Below are 14,141 nucleotides of genomic sequence, written 5' to 3' on the forward strand. Positions count from 1 at the left end.
AGCTGGTGTGATATGCAGTTGTAAGCTATAAAATATGGACGCTGGGAATCAAACATGGATCCTCAGGAAAAATAGCAAGTGCACTTAACTGCTGAGTCACTCTAGCCCTTCATCTATATTTTTTGTACAGTATTTTCTCCTCTACTCTATATGTTTTATATTAAAGTTGTCCACTCGCTACTTTTTCAGATCCTAACTGTAGTCAGTGATAATACATTTGTTACCTTAGAAAGGAAATATTTCTAAGTCTTTTATGTTAATCAAAACAAAGACTTATACTTTCTAATGACATCTGTGGAAGAATTAATGCACCAATTATATATATTATATAATATATAATGCACAAATTATATATATATATATATATATATTCATTATTTTCCAGCTTTTTTTCTTATTTCCTAAGGAAAAGTGTTGGAATAACCAACACAGCTGACAATATGGGTGGCTTTTTTCAGAGAGGGTTATTTTGGTGTGACTTGTTCCTCAGTGAGAGCTTTCCTACTGAGAGCTTTGAGCCTGTTGTGATAGCAGTAAAGTCAATTCCATTGTGGAATGCTCATTAAACTCTTTGAGGTCTATGCTTGCTGAGTTTCAGATCCATAAGCCATTTATGTGACATCTACTTTTAAATATCATTAAAATATTTCTTTTTTTTTTCTGGTTTGGAACATTCTTTTTTTTTTCCATTTTTTATTAGGTATTTAGCTCATTTACATTTCCAATGCTATACCAAAAGTCCCCCATATCCACCCACCCCCACTCCCCTGCCCACCCACTCCCCCTTTTTGGCCCTGGTGTTCCCCTGTACTGGGGCATATAAAGTTTGCAAGTCCAATGGGCCTCTCTTTCCAGTGATGGCCGACTAGGCCATCTTTTGATATATATGCAGCTAGAGTCAAGAGCTCCGGGGTACTGGTTAGTTCATAATGTTGTTCCACCTATAGGGTTGCAGATCCCTTTAGCTCCTTGGCTACTTTCTCTAGCTCCTCCATTGGGAGCCCTATGATCCATCCATTAGCTGACTGTGAGCATCCACTTCTGTGGTTGCTAGGCCCCGGCATAGTCTCACAAGAGACAGCTACATCTGGGTCCTTTCGATAAAATCTTTCTAGTGTATGCAATGGTGTCAGCGTTTGGATGCTGATTATGGGGTGGATCCCTGGATATGGCAGTCTCTACATGGTCCATCCTTTCATCTCAGCTCCAAACTTTGTCTCTGTAACTCCTTCCATGGGTATTTTGTTCCCAAATCTAAGGAGGGGCATAGTGTCCACACTTCAGTCTTCATTCTTCTTGAGTTTCATGTGTTTAGCAAATTATATCTTATATCTTGGGTATCCTAGGTTTGGGGCTAATATCCACTTATCAGTGAGTACATATTGTGTGAGTTTCTTTGTGAATGTGTTACCTCACTCAGGATGATGCCCTCCAGGTCCATCCATTTGGCTAGGAATTTCATAAATTCATTCTTTTTAATAGCTGAGTACTACTCCATTGTGTAGATGTACCACATTTTCTGTATCCATTCCTCTGTTGAGGGGCATCTAGGTTCTTTCCAGCTTCTGGCTATTATAAATAAGGCTGCTATGAACATAGTGGAGCATGTGTCCTTCTTACCAGTTGGGGCATCTTCTGGATATATGCCCAGGAGAGGTATTGCTGGATCCTCCGGTAGTACTATGTCCAATTTTCTGAGGAGCCGCCAGACTGATTTCCAGAGTGGTTGTACAAGCCTGCACTCCCACCAACAATGGAGGAGTGTTCCTCTTTCTCCACATCCACGCCAACATCTGCTGTCACCTGAATTTTTGATCTTAGCCATTCTGACTGGTGTGAGGTGGAATCTCAGGGTTGTTTTGATTTGCATTTCCCTGATGATTAAGGATGTTGAACATTTTTTCAGGTGCTTCTCTGCCATTCGGTATTCCTCAGGTGAGAATTCTTTGTTCAGTTCTGAGCCCCATTTTTTAATGGGGTTATTTGATTTTCTGAAGTCCACCTTCTTGAGTTCTTTATATATGTTGGATATTAGTCCCCTATCTGATTTAGGATAGGTAAAGATCCTTTCCCAATCTGTTGGTGGTCTTTTTGTCTTATTGACGGTGTCTTTTGCCTTGCAGAAACTTTGGAGTTTCATTAGGTCCTATTTGTCAATTCTCGATCTTACAGCACAAGCCATTGCTGTTCTGTTCAGGAATTTTTCCCCTGTGCCCATATCTTCAAGGCTTTTCCACACTTTCTCCTCTATAAGTTTCAGTGTCTCTGGTTTTATGTGAAGTTCCTTGATCCACTTAGATTTGACCTTAGTACAAGGAGATAAGTATGGATCGATTCGCATTCTTCTACACGATAACAAACAGTTGTGCCAGCACCAATTGTTGAAAATGCTGTCTTTCTTCCACTGGATGGTTTTAGCTCCCTTGTCGAAGATCAAGTGACCATAGGTGTGTGGGTTCATTTCTGGGCCTTCAATTCTATTCCATTGGTCTACTTGTCTGTCTCTATACCAGTACCATGCAGTTTTTACCACAATTGCTCTGTAGTAAAGCTTTAGGTCAGGCATGGTGATTCCACCAGAGGTTCTTTTATCCTTGAGAAGAGTTTTTGCTATCCTAGGTTTTTTGTTATTCCAGATGAATTTGCAAATTGCTCCTTCTAATTCGTTGAAGAATTGAGTTGGAATTTTGATGGGGATTGCATTGAATCTGTAGATTAATATTGTCTATGAGTGGTACTATGGCTGTCAGAGTCTTTTAATAATGAATGTTTAGTAAAGAATAATTCTCAAGAATACTAAACTATTAAGATCTTAACTGTAAAACTCAAATACTAAAAAACAACATTGTGTAAAGTACTCCCTTTCCAGTAACCCCCCTCACCCCCCAGAGCTCATGTCTCTAAGCTGCATATGAATCAGAAGATGGCCTAGTCAGCCATCAGTGGAAAGAGAGGCCCCTTGGTCTTGCAAACTTTATATGCCTCAGTACAGGGGAACGCCAGGGCCAAGAGGTGGGAATGGGTGGGTGGGGAGTGGGTTTTGGAGGGTGTGGGGGACTTTTGGGATGGCATTGAAAATTTAAATGAAATAAATACCTAATAATAAAAAAAGATAAAAAAATGAGAAAACTACCTTACTAAATACAGCTATACAAGAACTTTCATGACTTCTAAGAACAATGACAGCAAATACAACCTATACAATAGAAGGAAAATAGATTTTAAGCCGCTTCAATTTCAGAACAGAAACGGTCCAAGCTCATTGACCGTAGTATTATCACCATTAAGCCAGCTCACCATGATTTTTAGGGCACCATTTTAATTTGATCAAAAGTGAACATTCCTCTCGAGAGCTATGGCCACAGATAGTGCCCTTATATCTTTCTTAGTCAATAATGTGCAAGAAAGACTTCATTCGAAATGCTTCTTTTGAAAAACAAAGGGATCCATATTATAGGGGCAACAGAAATGATAGAAAAAGAATTAACCATAACATAATACACTGTTAAACACACACAAAGCCCAGTACACCCACCTGCAGCTCGGGTACAATTGTTCCCCTTTCTGGACAGGATCCTCCAAATGATGTGAGTGGTGAAGGAAGTACAATAGGATTTGGGCTGATGAAGTTGGAAATATCACAGGATGGTGCGTCTGCTACAATTCTCTGCATGATCACTTTCTCCACCACAATAAACTGATTCCAGGGCAACCAGAGTGTTCTCTTTTCAGACAGGAAAGGTGATCGGTCAAAGATTAAGACTACAGAGATACCACCAATGGCTACGAGATCAAAGCTAAAAAGGAAAAAAAAACAGGAGGAAGAGAAGGAGGAAGAGGAGGAGGAGGAAGAGAAGGCAGAGGAAGGAGTGGGGGAGGGAGAAGAGAATCACCCTTAATGATATGAACAGTCCAAATAAAATGTAATATTTAAAATAAATAGGCTATGTTCTGTTTTGTAAATCTCCACTCACTTGGTATTCATTTCATGAATGACTTCTTTTTTTAATCATTCAGTAGATTTTTGATATGGAATTTTGTAACAGTGTTTGATATTCATCAATTGAAATATAAATTCTACTATTGTCTTAAACAAAATTATTTCATGCATATTTTTGTAAAACCAAATTTGACATTACTGCTTCTCCTTGTTTGACCAGTTAATATTTTGCAGTATTTGAAATATGCAGTTACCCTGAAAAATTCTATAAGTAGCTATATATAACATGTATATTTACATGTATAAGCATATATTTTCTATCTATCATCTATTAATATATCTATTGATCTATATCTATCTTTTTTGCCGTATATATATGAAAAGAGTCAAAGGTTAAATGTCTTGTTCAGGGCCACAAATACAGTGTCAGAAATCAGCCAGTGTTTCTGAGATAACTTTGGGTGAAACATACCAGGACAGCAAAAGTGTTCAGAGAAATTTGATTGAACTAAACAATGTATGAAACTTCTGCATCTAATCACCTTTTTTAGTTCCTGATTATGTTTAAATTTCATATTTAGAATTTCTGATTTTGGCTTCCTTTTGTAAGAAAATCGGTAACTCACCATACTTATCTCTGCCTCCAGCTCTCTGGTGTCTCTGACAAAAGAAGATTATCTCTTCTACAAGCCAACTCTGTCCCTCTATAGAAGTGGTCTATGACAAGACTATTGTATGGGAGCATAAAAGCCTCAGCTTTCATTTCATTCTGCATTGATGGCTCCACCTCACTTCTTTTTTAAGTAAAATGATGTCTTTGAGGTAGTGCACTTGAAAGCACTCAAAAAGTTGAAATATAATAAAATGTAACAAAATGATAAATCATTATCATTACATTTTAAAAATGCATAAGAGACAATATGATGCTCTTAATACTCAAAGCAATGCAAGTCCATATGAGAGCAATATAAGTAAGCATTTCCCTACATTAGAAAAGGTCTTTCAGGAAAACTCTTCTTTAATGCCAAAAGCCTGAGAGGGAAATTGACTTAATGAATCAAGTATTACCATTCATCTCTTATTGAAGAAAATTTTCAGAGAAAGACAAAGGATATTTAGAATCATATATTTTCTGTGCCTTTTTAGTGAGGTAGTAATAATATTAAGATGTTTTCCTAAAACGAGGATTTTAGGAAATGATCTTGGTTTGAATTAAAAAGTAAAAGCAAACAGCTTATGCTTTAGACAGAGGCTAAATTCCTGATAACAAGAGTCATTTAAGACAAGTGCTAGAGATTTAAGACAAGTGCTAGAGGAAATGTCCAATACTGTTTGTTAACAAACCTTTCCTTTGCATCAACTTTTACATAGATTTCACTTCATGTCCTTGGTGCTTGCTTTGTACAAATACTTTGTAAAACCTGAATGCTTATCTATTGAAAAACCAACCAACCAACCAACCAACCAAAAAAAAAAAAAAAAAACCAACAAACATAAAGACACAAAAGGCAAATAAATTATCCAAATAATAACCAATATCTAGGGATTAGTCTCTTTTTACAAACACATTTTAGTTTGAATCTCATTTTTATCATATTAACTTTGTGTCTGGGTTAGTTTTTACATCTCTATGAGCTATATATACTTATATATTATTAATAAGGGATCCAATATGATATATTTACAGCTACTGTTATAAATAAGACAAAGACTTATGTGTCAAGTATATAGTTGGGAATTGGCACAAGTTAAATTTTTTCTCAATTTAGGTATATTCTTCTACTAAATTTTCTGAACATTTCTCTTTGTTGCAATTCAACTAAATTGTAGGCCAGCTTTTGATTACTTCCATGAAGAGTTACTGAAATCTAAATTCTTGAGACTTCCTTTAGATTTCTTATGGTAGTTAGTGTTACGTTTCAGTTTGGCTAAGCTATGCAACTTGGTTACTCAACTAAGCACAAATCTTAGATATTGGCATGGAGACATTTAGCTGATGTTAAGTTCTTCAACTAGTTGACACTAAGTAATGGAGATTTCTTAGATGATGGACTGGGTCCTCATCAAGCATTTGATAGACTTAAGAACAAAATTAAAGTTTATCATAGGAAATAGAAAATCTTGCTTAGAACCTCTACAAATTGTTTCTGAGTTTTCAATATATGAACCCATTCTATAGATATCAGATGACCAGACTCTACAACAACATAGATCAAAGCTATGTGCCTTGAATTAAATTTAAATTTCTCTCTTTCATACACACACACACACACACACACACACACACACACACATATATAGGATTTGAGTCTCAACTCTATAATATTAACTTTGTGTCTGATTTTGTTTTCCAATATGATATATCTATAGCTACTGCTGTAAATGAATATATTATTGTTGTTTAATAAGAAAAACATATATATATAAATACATACATACATATATACATATATATATGGGGATATATACTATATATACATATGTATGCATGCAAACACATATCTATATGTATACACACACACACACACACACACATATATATATATATATATATATGAATATGGATAGATATTGCTCTCTGAATACGTACATGTTCTGGTTTTTTCTACCTTCTTAGAAAACACTGACTTACATGCTTTTCTTCTTTCCACCTGGTTATATATAGGAAATATTGCTGGACTTATTCCTTATCATGAAAGTGGAAGGTGGATCTATGCCTTAAATTCATGTCAACCATTGCAATGCCAAACATAGTACCCTCTGAGTGATTTATTTTTTGAGATTTTTTTCTATCACAAATCCCTTTCATTTATATCAATCATTAAGAATATGTTTTTCTGTTATATGGTAGCAAGTAAAAAAGCTTCAAAAGGGGTTATTTGTTTATAGATTTTAGCCCATCTCTAAGAAGTTAAACCACTCCTATTCAGAGATGGAAATTATTGAAACCTCCACGATGCCTTTTGATAGCCATCAGCTGGAGTGAATTAGTGGGAACTTTCTTGATCTTCCAATATTGAAAACAAAGTTCCTGAAACACTTAATGTTTTCCAGGAATCTTCTAAGAATATCAGCATTTCACCTATTTTGTTTGCTGTTAGCTGAAGTACTTATAAAATTTCTTTCAACCCTGTACTGACCGAGTTACTTGTCTAAACTGAAGGTGGTAAACAATAGGAGAAAAGAAGAAACCTCCTTGACTTGAAGCCTTGAACTCTGACCTGATCAGCTGTGTTAATCTCAGTAAGCTTTGTCCTCTGCCAAAAAGGGAAAATATAAATAATGGTGACCCCATAGGGTTGTTGTGAAGGTGAAGATGACATTAATAAAAACACATTTGGCATATAGGCAACTCTAATACACGTTTGTGTCTTCTTGAGACTTGACTTTTATTATCCACTATTCTTGCCTTTTTCTATCTGTGAACCTAACCTTTGACTTCTACCACTGTTTCTGTTTGCTTTTTTTTTAATACTGTTTTTGTCTCCTACTCTATATGTTCTCTGTGTGTCTAGAAAAGTGTTCGTCAATTAGCAACTTGTTAATATGGAGATAATAATGTCTAGTTGACAAACATTGTGAAATTTGGCATGAGCTTGTAGAGGTAAGCTAACCCAAGGTAAATCTCTACCGCTGGTAGAGCTGCAAGCACTACAGCAGACTCATGGATCTGATACATGGAGACAGAGGGCCCTTCGTAGCATCCTGCGTTCTGCACTATATCTACTAGTTAATATCAGCCTTTCTATAATCTTTATTTTTGGGTGTATTTTCATGCAATATTGTACTTTTGTAAGGTACTTGCTCTGGGCAACAAGCAGACATAGAAAAGAAAAACCTCATCATGGTCACTTTATGTCTGATAATTGCTAGTAGGATAGTCTGGGTGGCATTTAGGGCATGTAATTTGAAAGTATATTCTCTTTATGGATCCTGCAAAGAATGTCATTGCTAGAGACTTCCCATTTACATAAACCTGTTTTCACAGAATGCTCCTCAGAGGAGGGTCTTGGCATTTAAAATACGAAGTGCAAAAATCGCAACAAAATTAATCTTTTAAATATTTTTTTAATCTGGAAATAGAAGCTTCTAGACATTTTAGAGGGTAAAATTATTTTTGGTTCTTTTACAAAAATAAAATGAAGCATTGACCTAAACTAAGGACTCCTTATGCCTCTGCAATAGGTCATAAGAAGTCAAAGAAATAATTCTTTTCTCAGTTAATATATATGGTTCAAGATATTGGCAAGGCAGAAAGTTGTTTTTTATGTCAGTTATTGGTGAGTGAACTTCCAAAATCCTGTTATTCAATCCAACTGAGAGAAAGGTCCATTCTAATCAACAGAGAGTTCTAATTATGGAATATTTGACAGGAATTTTTTTCCTAACAACTTTGTGAAGCTTATTCTATTAACAAGATGGCTGGCTAGTAATATGATTTACATACAAATAATTTTCTAAACTCTCTAAAACCAGTTTCTTGTCTTAAGTAGGTTAAAAACCTCCTCTTTATAGTCTTTAATTTTACACACATTTTCTTGACAGGCAGTTGAGAAAATAAATTTAGCGCAGCTCAAGTTGAACAATTAGCATTTCTGAAGTGGGTAGAACTAATAAGGTTTGATTGTAGGTTCTTGAAATAAGATAGTCTCTCACACTGTGATAAAGCTCTGTGCCAACAGGTCTTTTTGTGAGTACTGAAGTGGTTTGTTATGAGTAGGACACTTTAAGGGTAGCCACCTGGAGACTAGGGCACCCCAAGGCTATTATTATAGTGTTCCTGAGAGTCATAAATAGCTACCTTCAAGACGGACACATGGGTCTATTGACTCAATGATTCTGAACAACTGTCTATCTAAATGACAGCAAGAAAAATGTTTTTGGGAGCAAATCCTTTTCTAAAGTGGAAAGGCTTATCTCTGAGGTCCTGCTTCCCAGGTCTTAGAGAACCCCGAGAAAGTATTGTCTGGTTGTTGTATAGTTACATGGGCTGGCCATGCTTGTCAATCAGTTGCAATCACTGAAGAAATAGGTAATTTAGGAGGGGACTTTGTTTTTGTGATGCTGAGGATCAAACCCAGGCCTTGTGCATGCCAGTCCACCCTTCTATCCCTGTGCTACATTTCAAGGTGTAGGAAAACCACATTTTAGAAGCCCTTAGTTAACATGACTGAATTTTGAACTTTTAGAGGAAACCTTTCTACAGGTTCATTTCTCAAATATCTGAATGTTTTTATGCTTATTGGGGAAGAACTGCCCATGTTATTCTGTGTTTTGACATGTATTTCTTGGCATCATCTCAGTGACCTTTCAGGTTAGATTTATAAATGGGATTAGAAGACCACGTGTTCAGTGTTTCAAGAGGGCTTGAGTATGATAGTGTAATGGTAGAAATTTGGTTTGACTAAAATTGGAAATAGAGGAAATAAATGTCACTATTTCCTTTTCTAGATACAACTGAAGGGAAGATGGGCTTACTACCCTTGTCACATTGTGTGAGTCCCTCCCACAAAGATCAGAAGCAACAGGCATACCTTCCATCTTGCCGACTGATGGTAAAGCCATAGTCACTGTGATGCAAGAAACTGACATTGACTCCCACAAGCGGGGTTCCATCTACAGCCACCACTTGGCCTCGAATCACACAAGCACGCCTGCAACAAAAGGGCAGAAATAGTCAGAGAAGCACAATAAAATTAAACACTAGTGTCAAGTCGTAGACACTCTGGAAAACGTTCAAGCCTAATGAAAAAAAGAAAAAAAAACAATTAAACCAACTAGGAAAAAGTCCTAATAATATTTTGGGGATGGTATGTTTTTTTTATGTATCAACATTGGGATCATATTAGGCATCATTCACAATTCTAACATTTTAAAGTTAATATTATGCTATCAATATTATCTGATGCTTTGAGAATATGTACTTTCATTACTACATAATTTATCCTTAAAGCGATATTCCATGACTTATTTAATCTGACTTTTATTTGAAGATATGCTGTTTCTTCTTTTCTTTTTTCTTTGCTGAACTTCTTATTTCCTTGAGTCTTCTTTCTGTTCTATTATACTTTTTGTCAAAATAAAATGAATTACATTAGTTGATATAAAAAATACCTTCTATGTATGACTAAAGTTCCTGTTGATCACCTATATTCTTAATTTTTGCCTTTTAATCACATTTAACTTCAAAATCGTTTTTGTGTATATTTTCTATTCATCTACTCATAAAAGAATAACTATATTAAAGCTCTTGATATACACTGCCAAACTATTTCGTCTAGAAAATAGAACCAAGCAAGCAAACTTAGTTGGGTGGTTGTACATGCTGTGTGTTATGCTTGCATCTAGAAATCCAAGTATAATCTTGGGAATTGGTCTTTTTCTTATAACTTGAGACAGGGTTTCCTGTTGTTGGATGCTGTATACATCAGACTAGCTGGCCTGCTAGCTTCTGGAGATTCTCCTGTCATTTGCCATTTGTTATAAGGGCACCGAGATTACAGACATGTGCTATTATGTCTAACTTTATGTGGATTCTGTAGATCTTAACTCAGCTTGCCTGTTAAACGTTTTATCTGTTGAGCCCACACCCCATCTCCTAGTTGGATGAATTTGCAATCTACAATGAAGATACAGTTAGCATTCAAAAACAACAGTATGTTTCCCTCCTCTAATTTAAATAAAACATTTATGGACATTTCTCTTTTAAACAAATAAACTCATCTTCGCTAAAATGATATTTCATTCTAGTTCAATAGGACTGTTGTTAAAGGGCACAGTCCAGGAAAGTGACCATTGTTTTCAGCTGTAAATTGTCAGACAAATTGTAACCCATTTTAGGAGTATGTAATATGGCAAGAGGGCCATGGAATAGATTCAAAGCAAGGATTTTACGCTGGTTTGTCATTCATTTGAACTGTGTGTAGGGAGGGGAGAGTTTCCCTTAGACTCCAGTCTTAGCTTTGGCAGTTCTGAGCTCTCATTTGTGAATTTTGTTGCTCAAGCAGGCAAGGCTAAGGGAAAATAGGCTAAAGCCTTGAATATTATCTTTTTAAAAAATTACACAGGGTTCAGAGTGTTCTGCAAAGATAAATCTTCAATTCAGGTGAGCCATTTTTTTTTGTACCAACATAGATTTCCTGATTAACCCTAATAATGTCACCCTGGGATTTTATATTTTTCAACATAATTATAATTCAAGGCACATATCTGAAGGTTAATAGTAACAGAACAAAACTACACAATCAAAGCATCCCCAAATAAACCACAGACAGGTATCAACCTAAGTTTGTTTTAGACTGTAAACCTCATTAGTAATTGCTACTGCAGTTTGAGAAACTGGTTTCGAGTGAAGCTGATAGGACTTATTCTGACTTCCCTTAGGACATTGCTTAATATGAATGATAAGACATTAAATATTACATAAATTGAAATAATATAATTACTACTATAAGCATTTATGCATATTCTGAGCACTCAGACCAATACACCTAGTTCTGTAGTACAGATCATTGACTTGTAAATTGAACACTGACAGCTCCTTGGCCAGATCTGAGTTTTCTCAATCACGCTCACCTCTTAGTTGTTCTAATACAGAAGACATCCACAGTCTTTGAGTTCTAGATTTTGAACTATTGTTGACAAATCAGATTTCTGGTTCCAAGCACAATGGAAAAAGAAGAAAAATAAAGAAAACCTCCCCACTTATGAAGTAACAGCTTGTTTCATGTTTCTAAGATGTATTAAGGAGCTGGTGAGATGGCTCAGCAGTTAAGAGCTGACTGCTTTACCAGAAGTCATGAGTTCAAATCCCAGAAAACACATGGTGGCTCACAACCATCTGTAATGAGAAACAAATAAACAAAACAAAACAGAAACAAAAACCTATAGGCTGGAGCAAATGGGGCCTGAGTAAGCTGGGATGTATTATGTGTTTACACTAAATGTATTTAAATATGACACATGGGTACAGGGCCCACTGAACCTAGAAGAAGGCATAAGATACTCTGTTCCCAAGGCTATAGGCAGTTGTTAGCAACCATGCACATGCTGGGAATAGGACCTCTGTGCTTTATGAAAGCAGTGAGTGAGCTCTCCAGTCCCTGTAGTAACAGTTTCAAAATCTACACAAAATATTTGATAAGATAAATAGAGGTTAAGTTGGAGAGAATTTTGAAAACTCTCTTACCAACCACTTACAAATTGGAGCCAGGGGCCTGAGGAGAGACTGTGCAGAGACAACTCACCCCAAAATATTGTTGGTCATTCTGGGGGCACACATAGGTGACTTGTGAACTCGCCAATCTTCCATCAGTTAACTTTGTTGAGGGCTTTGCCACAATAATGCCTAGCTTGTTCTTGCTGACTCTCTTTAGGTAAAACAGTTTTACACTCCCTCATTTTATTTGCCCACATTAATCTAGATATTGTGTCTTTCCATAGTTGTACTAGACTCAATTATTTTTGTTTTTATTTTGTCAAGCCTGGTTGGCGTTATTGTCTCATATTTTATGGCAGACACAGATCTGTCTCTTCTTTTTGTTGCTCTTTTATTTTCTATATGGCTTATATTTATGAAGGATCCAGGGCAGTGAGTGAAAGACTCATAAAAGCCATCATTATTCTGTGCGTTTCCTTGGATCCCTCTCTTCCTTCATTCTGTATCTCATTCTGAGGAGACCCGTCTATTGACTCTTCTGCTTCTCACTATTCCTCATATTTTATGAAGCACACAGATTTGGGTGATAACTACTCACCAAAGTCATCATTATTCAAGACATTGTCTACCTGTTCTTCTTCTCATTCATTTCAATCTCCATCCCTCATAAATAATGTGCACACACTTATCTTTCTACTCCCCTACTTTTTTATTCCTCATATTTTATGATCCACACCAACGTACAGAATATGATAAAGCTCCATAAAATGTATTATTCTACATTTATCGGTATTGAGCTCTTTTTGTAATGTATTAGACTTTAAATGTTCTAAGATCCCCTGTATATTGCCACATTTGTTCTCATTATTTACATACTCTATGTCATCTATTTTTTTACAAGAATAAGTCTTAACTCTTTTTATCCTTGAGCTCTTAGTACTTCCTGTAATCACTAACCAATATCAATGTCATCCTTTTTTTTTTTACAAGAGTAAGTCTTAACTCTTTTTATCCTTGAGCTCTTAGTACTTCCTGTAATCACTAACCAATATCATTCATTCAGTGTATATCATATATTGGATATCATATATTCAGCATATAAATTTTGGGACAAAATTAAAGTCTTCTTTCTAATTTTCAGTGTTTGACATTTCATAAAGAAAACTGAGGGGAGGATGAGGCACACTCAGACTTTCAACCCCCAAAGCTCTTGAGCCCAGTCTCTCTTCTCAGGTGCCCCATCTCCAGATGGCCCGGACAATATATTAAGCTCTTCAGCTGCCAGTTTGTGAGCTTCAATCTCTAAGCTCAATTTGCTTCCCAATTCTAGATGCTATCCTTATATTTATCTCCCTTTTACTGATCCACTCAGGACATTTAATTTCTGTACCAATTATATAACTTGTTCTGTGTATTGATTTTTGGCCCAAAGTAGCCTGTAGAAACTATGAATTTTCAAGACTCCAGTTGAGTAGGGAAGTGCACATGGTCATGATGTATCTTTGATAAGCTAAATGCTATATTACATATATTTTTTATTCCTAATATTGTGTTACCCCATTGTGTATCCCAGAGAGTACTCAGATTTCTCCAATTGCATCTAATGTATACAGAACCAATTGACCTGCCCTTGACATGTTAAACTTGTCATGTTAAACTTCCCTTCAGGCTCAGCCTGTTGACACAGGCCTGTACTCCCAGCTACTCAGGAGGTTGAGGTTGGAAGATCATTAAATACAAGAGCCATTTGGGCTCCACATTGAGCTTAAGGCCAGCCTAGGCAATACAGAGAGGTCTTATATCAAAATGAAAAACTACTAAATGAGATATGACTATACATCAGTGGTAGACCACTTAAGTAGTATGTTCAAGACCGGGTTCAATCCAGTGCCACAGCAAAGCCAAATGAAACAAAACAAAAACTGAAATTACTTTAACCTCAAGTCCTGGATCTTTATGAATGCATCTTTGTTTCTGAAACCTTATCTATTCAATGCTATAGAGAAATCTTCAGGGCTGTTAAGCCAGATGATAGAGGATACT

The 14,141-nt window shown here is 36.1% G+C and overlaps 1 protein-coding gene across 8 annotated transcripts in view; it reads right to left on the reverse strand.

Moving 5' to 3' along the window:
* Tenm1 (teneurin transmembrane protein 1) overlaps nt 1–14,141 on the reverse strand; it is a 901,303-nt gene that overhangs the window by 157,485 nt on the left and 729,677 nt on the right. For all 8 annotated transcript variants that reach the window (XM_011251006.3, XM_006541491.4, XM_006541492.4 and 5 more), the window contains 2 exons: nt 9,475–9,594; nt 3,536–3,797 (listed from right to left, as the gene is read on the reverse strand). In XM_011251006.3, the coding sequence (XP_011249308.1) occupies nt 3,536–3,797; nt 9,475–9,594 (382 nt within the window). The remainder of the gene's footprint in view (nt 1–3,535; nt 3,798–9,474; nt 9,595–14,141) is intronic.

The sequence above is a fragment of the Mus musculus genome, chromosome X (genome assembly GCF_000001635.26).
Source record: "Mus musculus strain C57BL/6J chromosome X, GRCm38.p6 C57BL/6J".
Classification (NCBI taxonomy): Eukaryota; Metazoa; Chordata; class Mammalia; order Rodentia; family Muridae; genus Mus; species Mus musculus.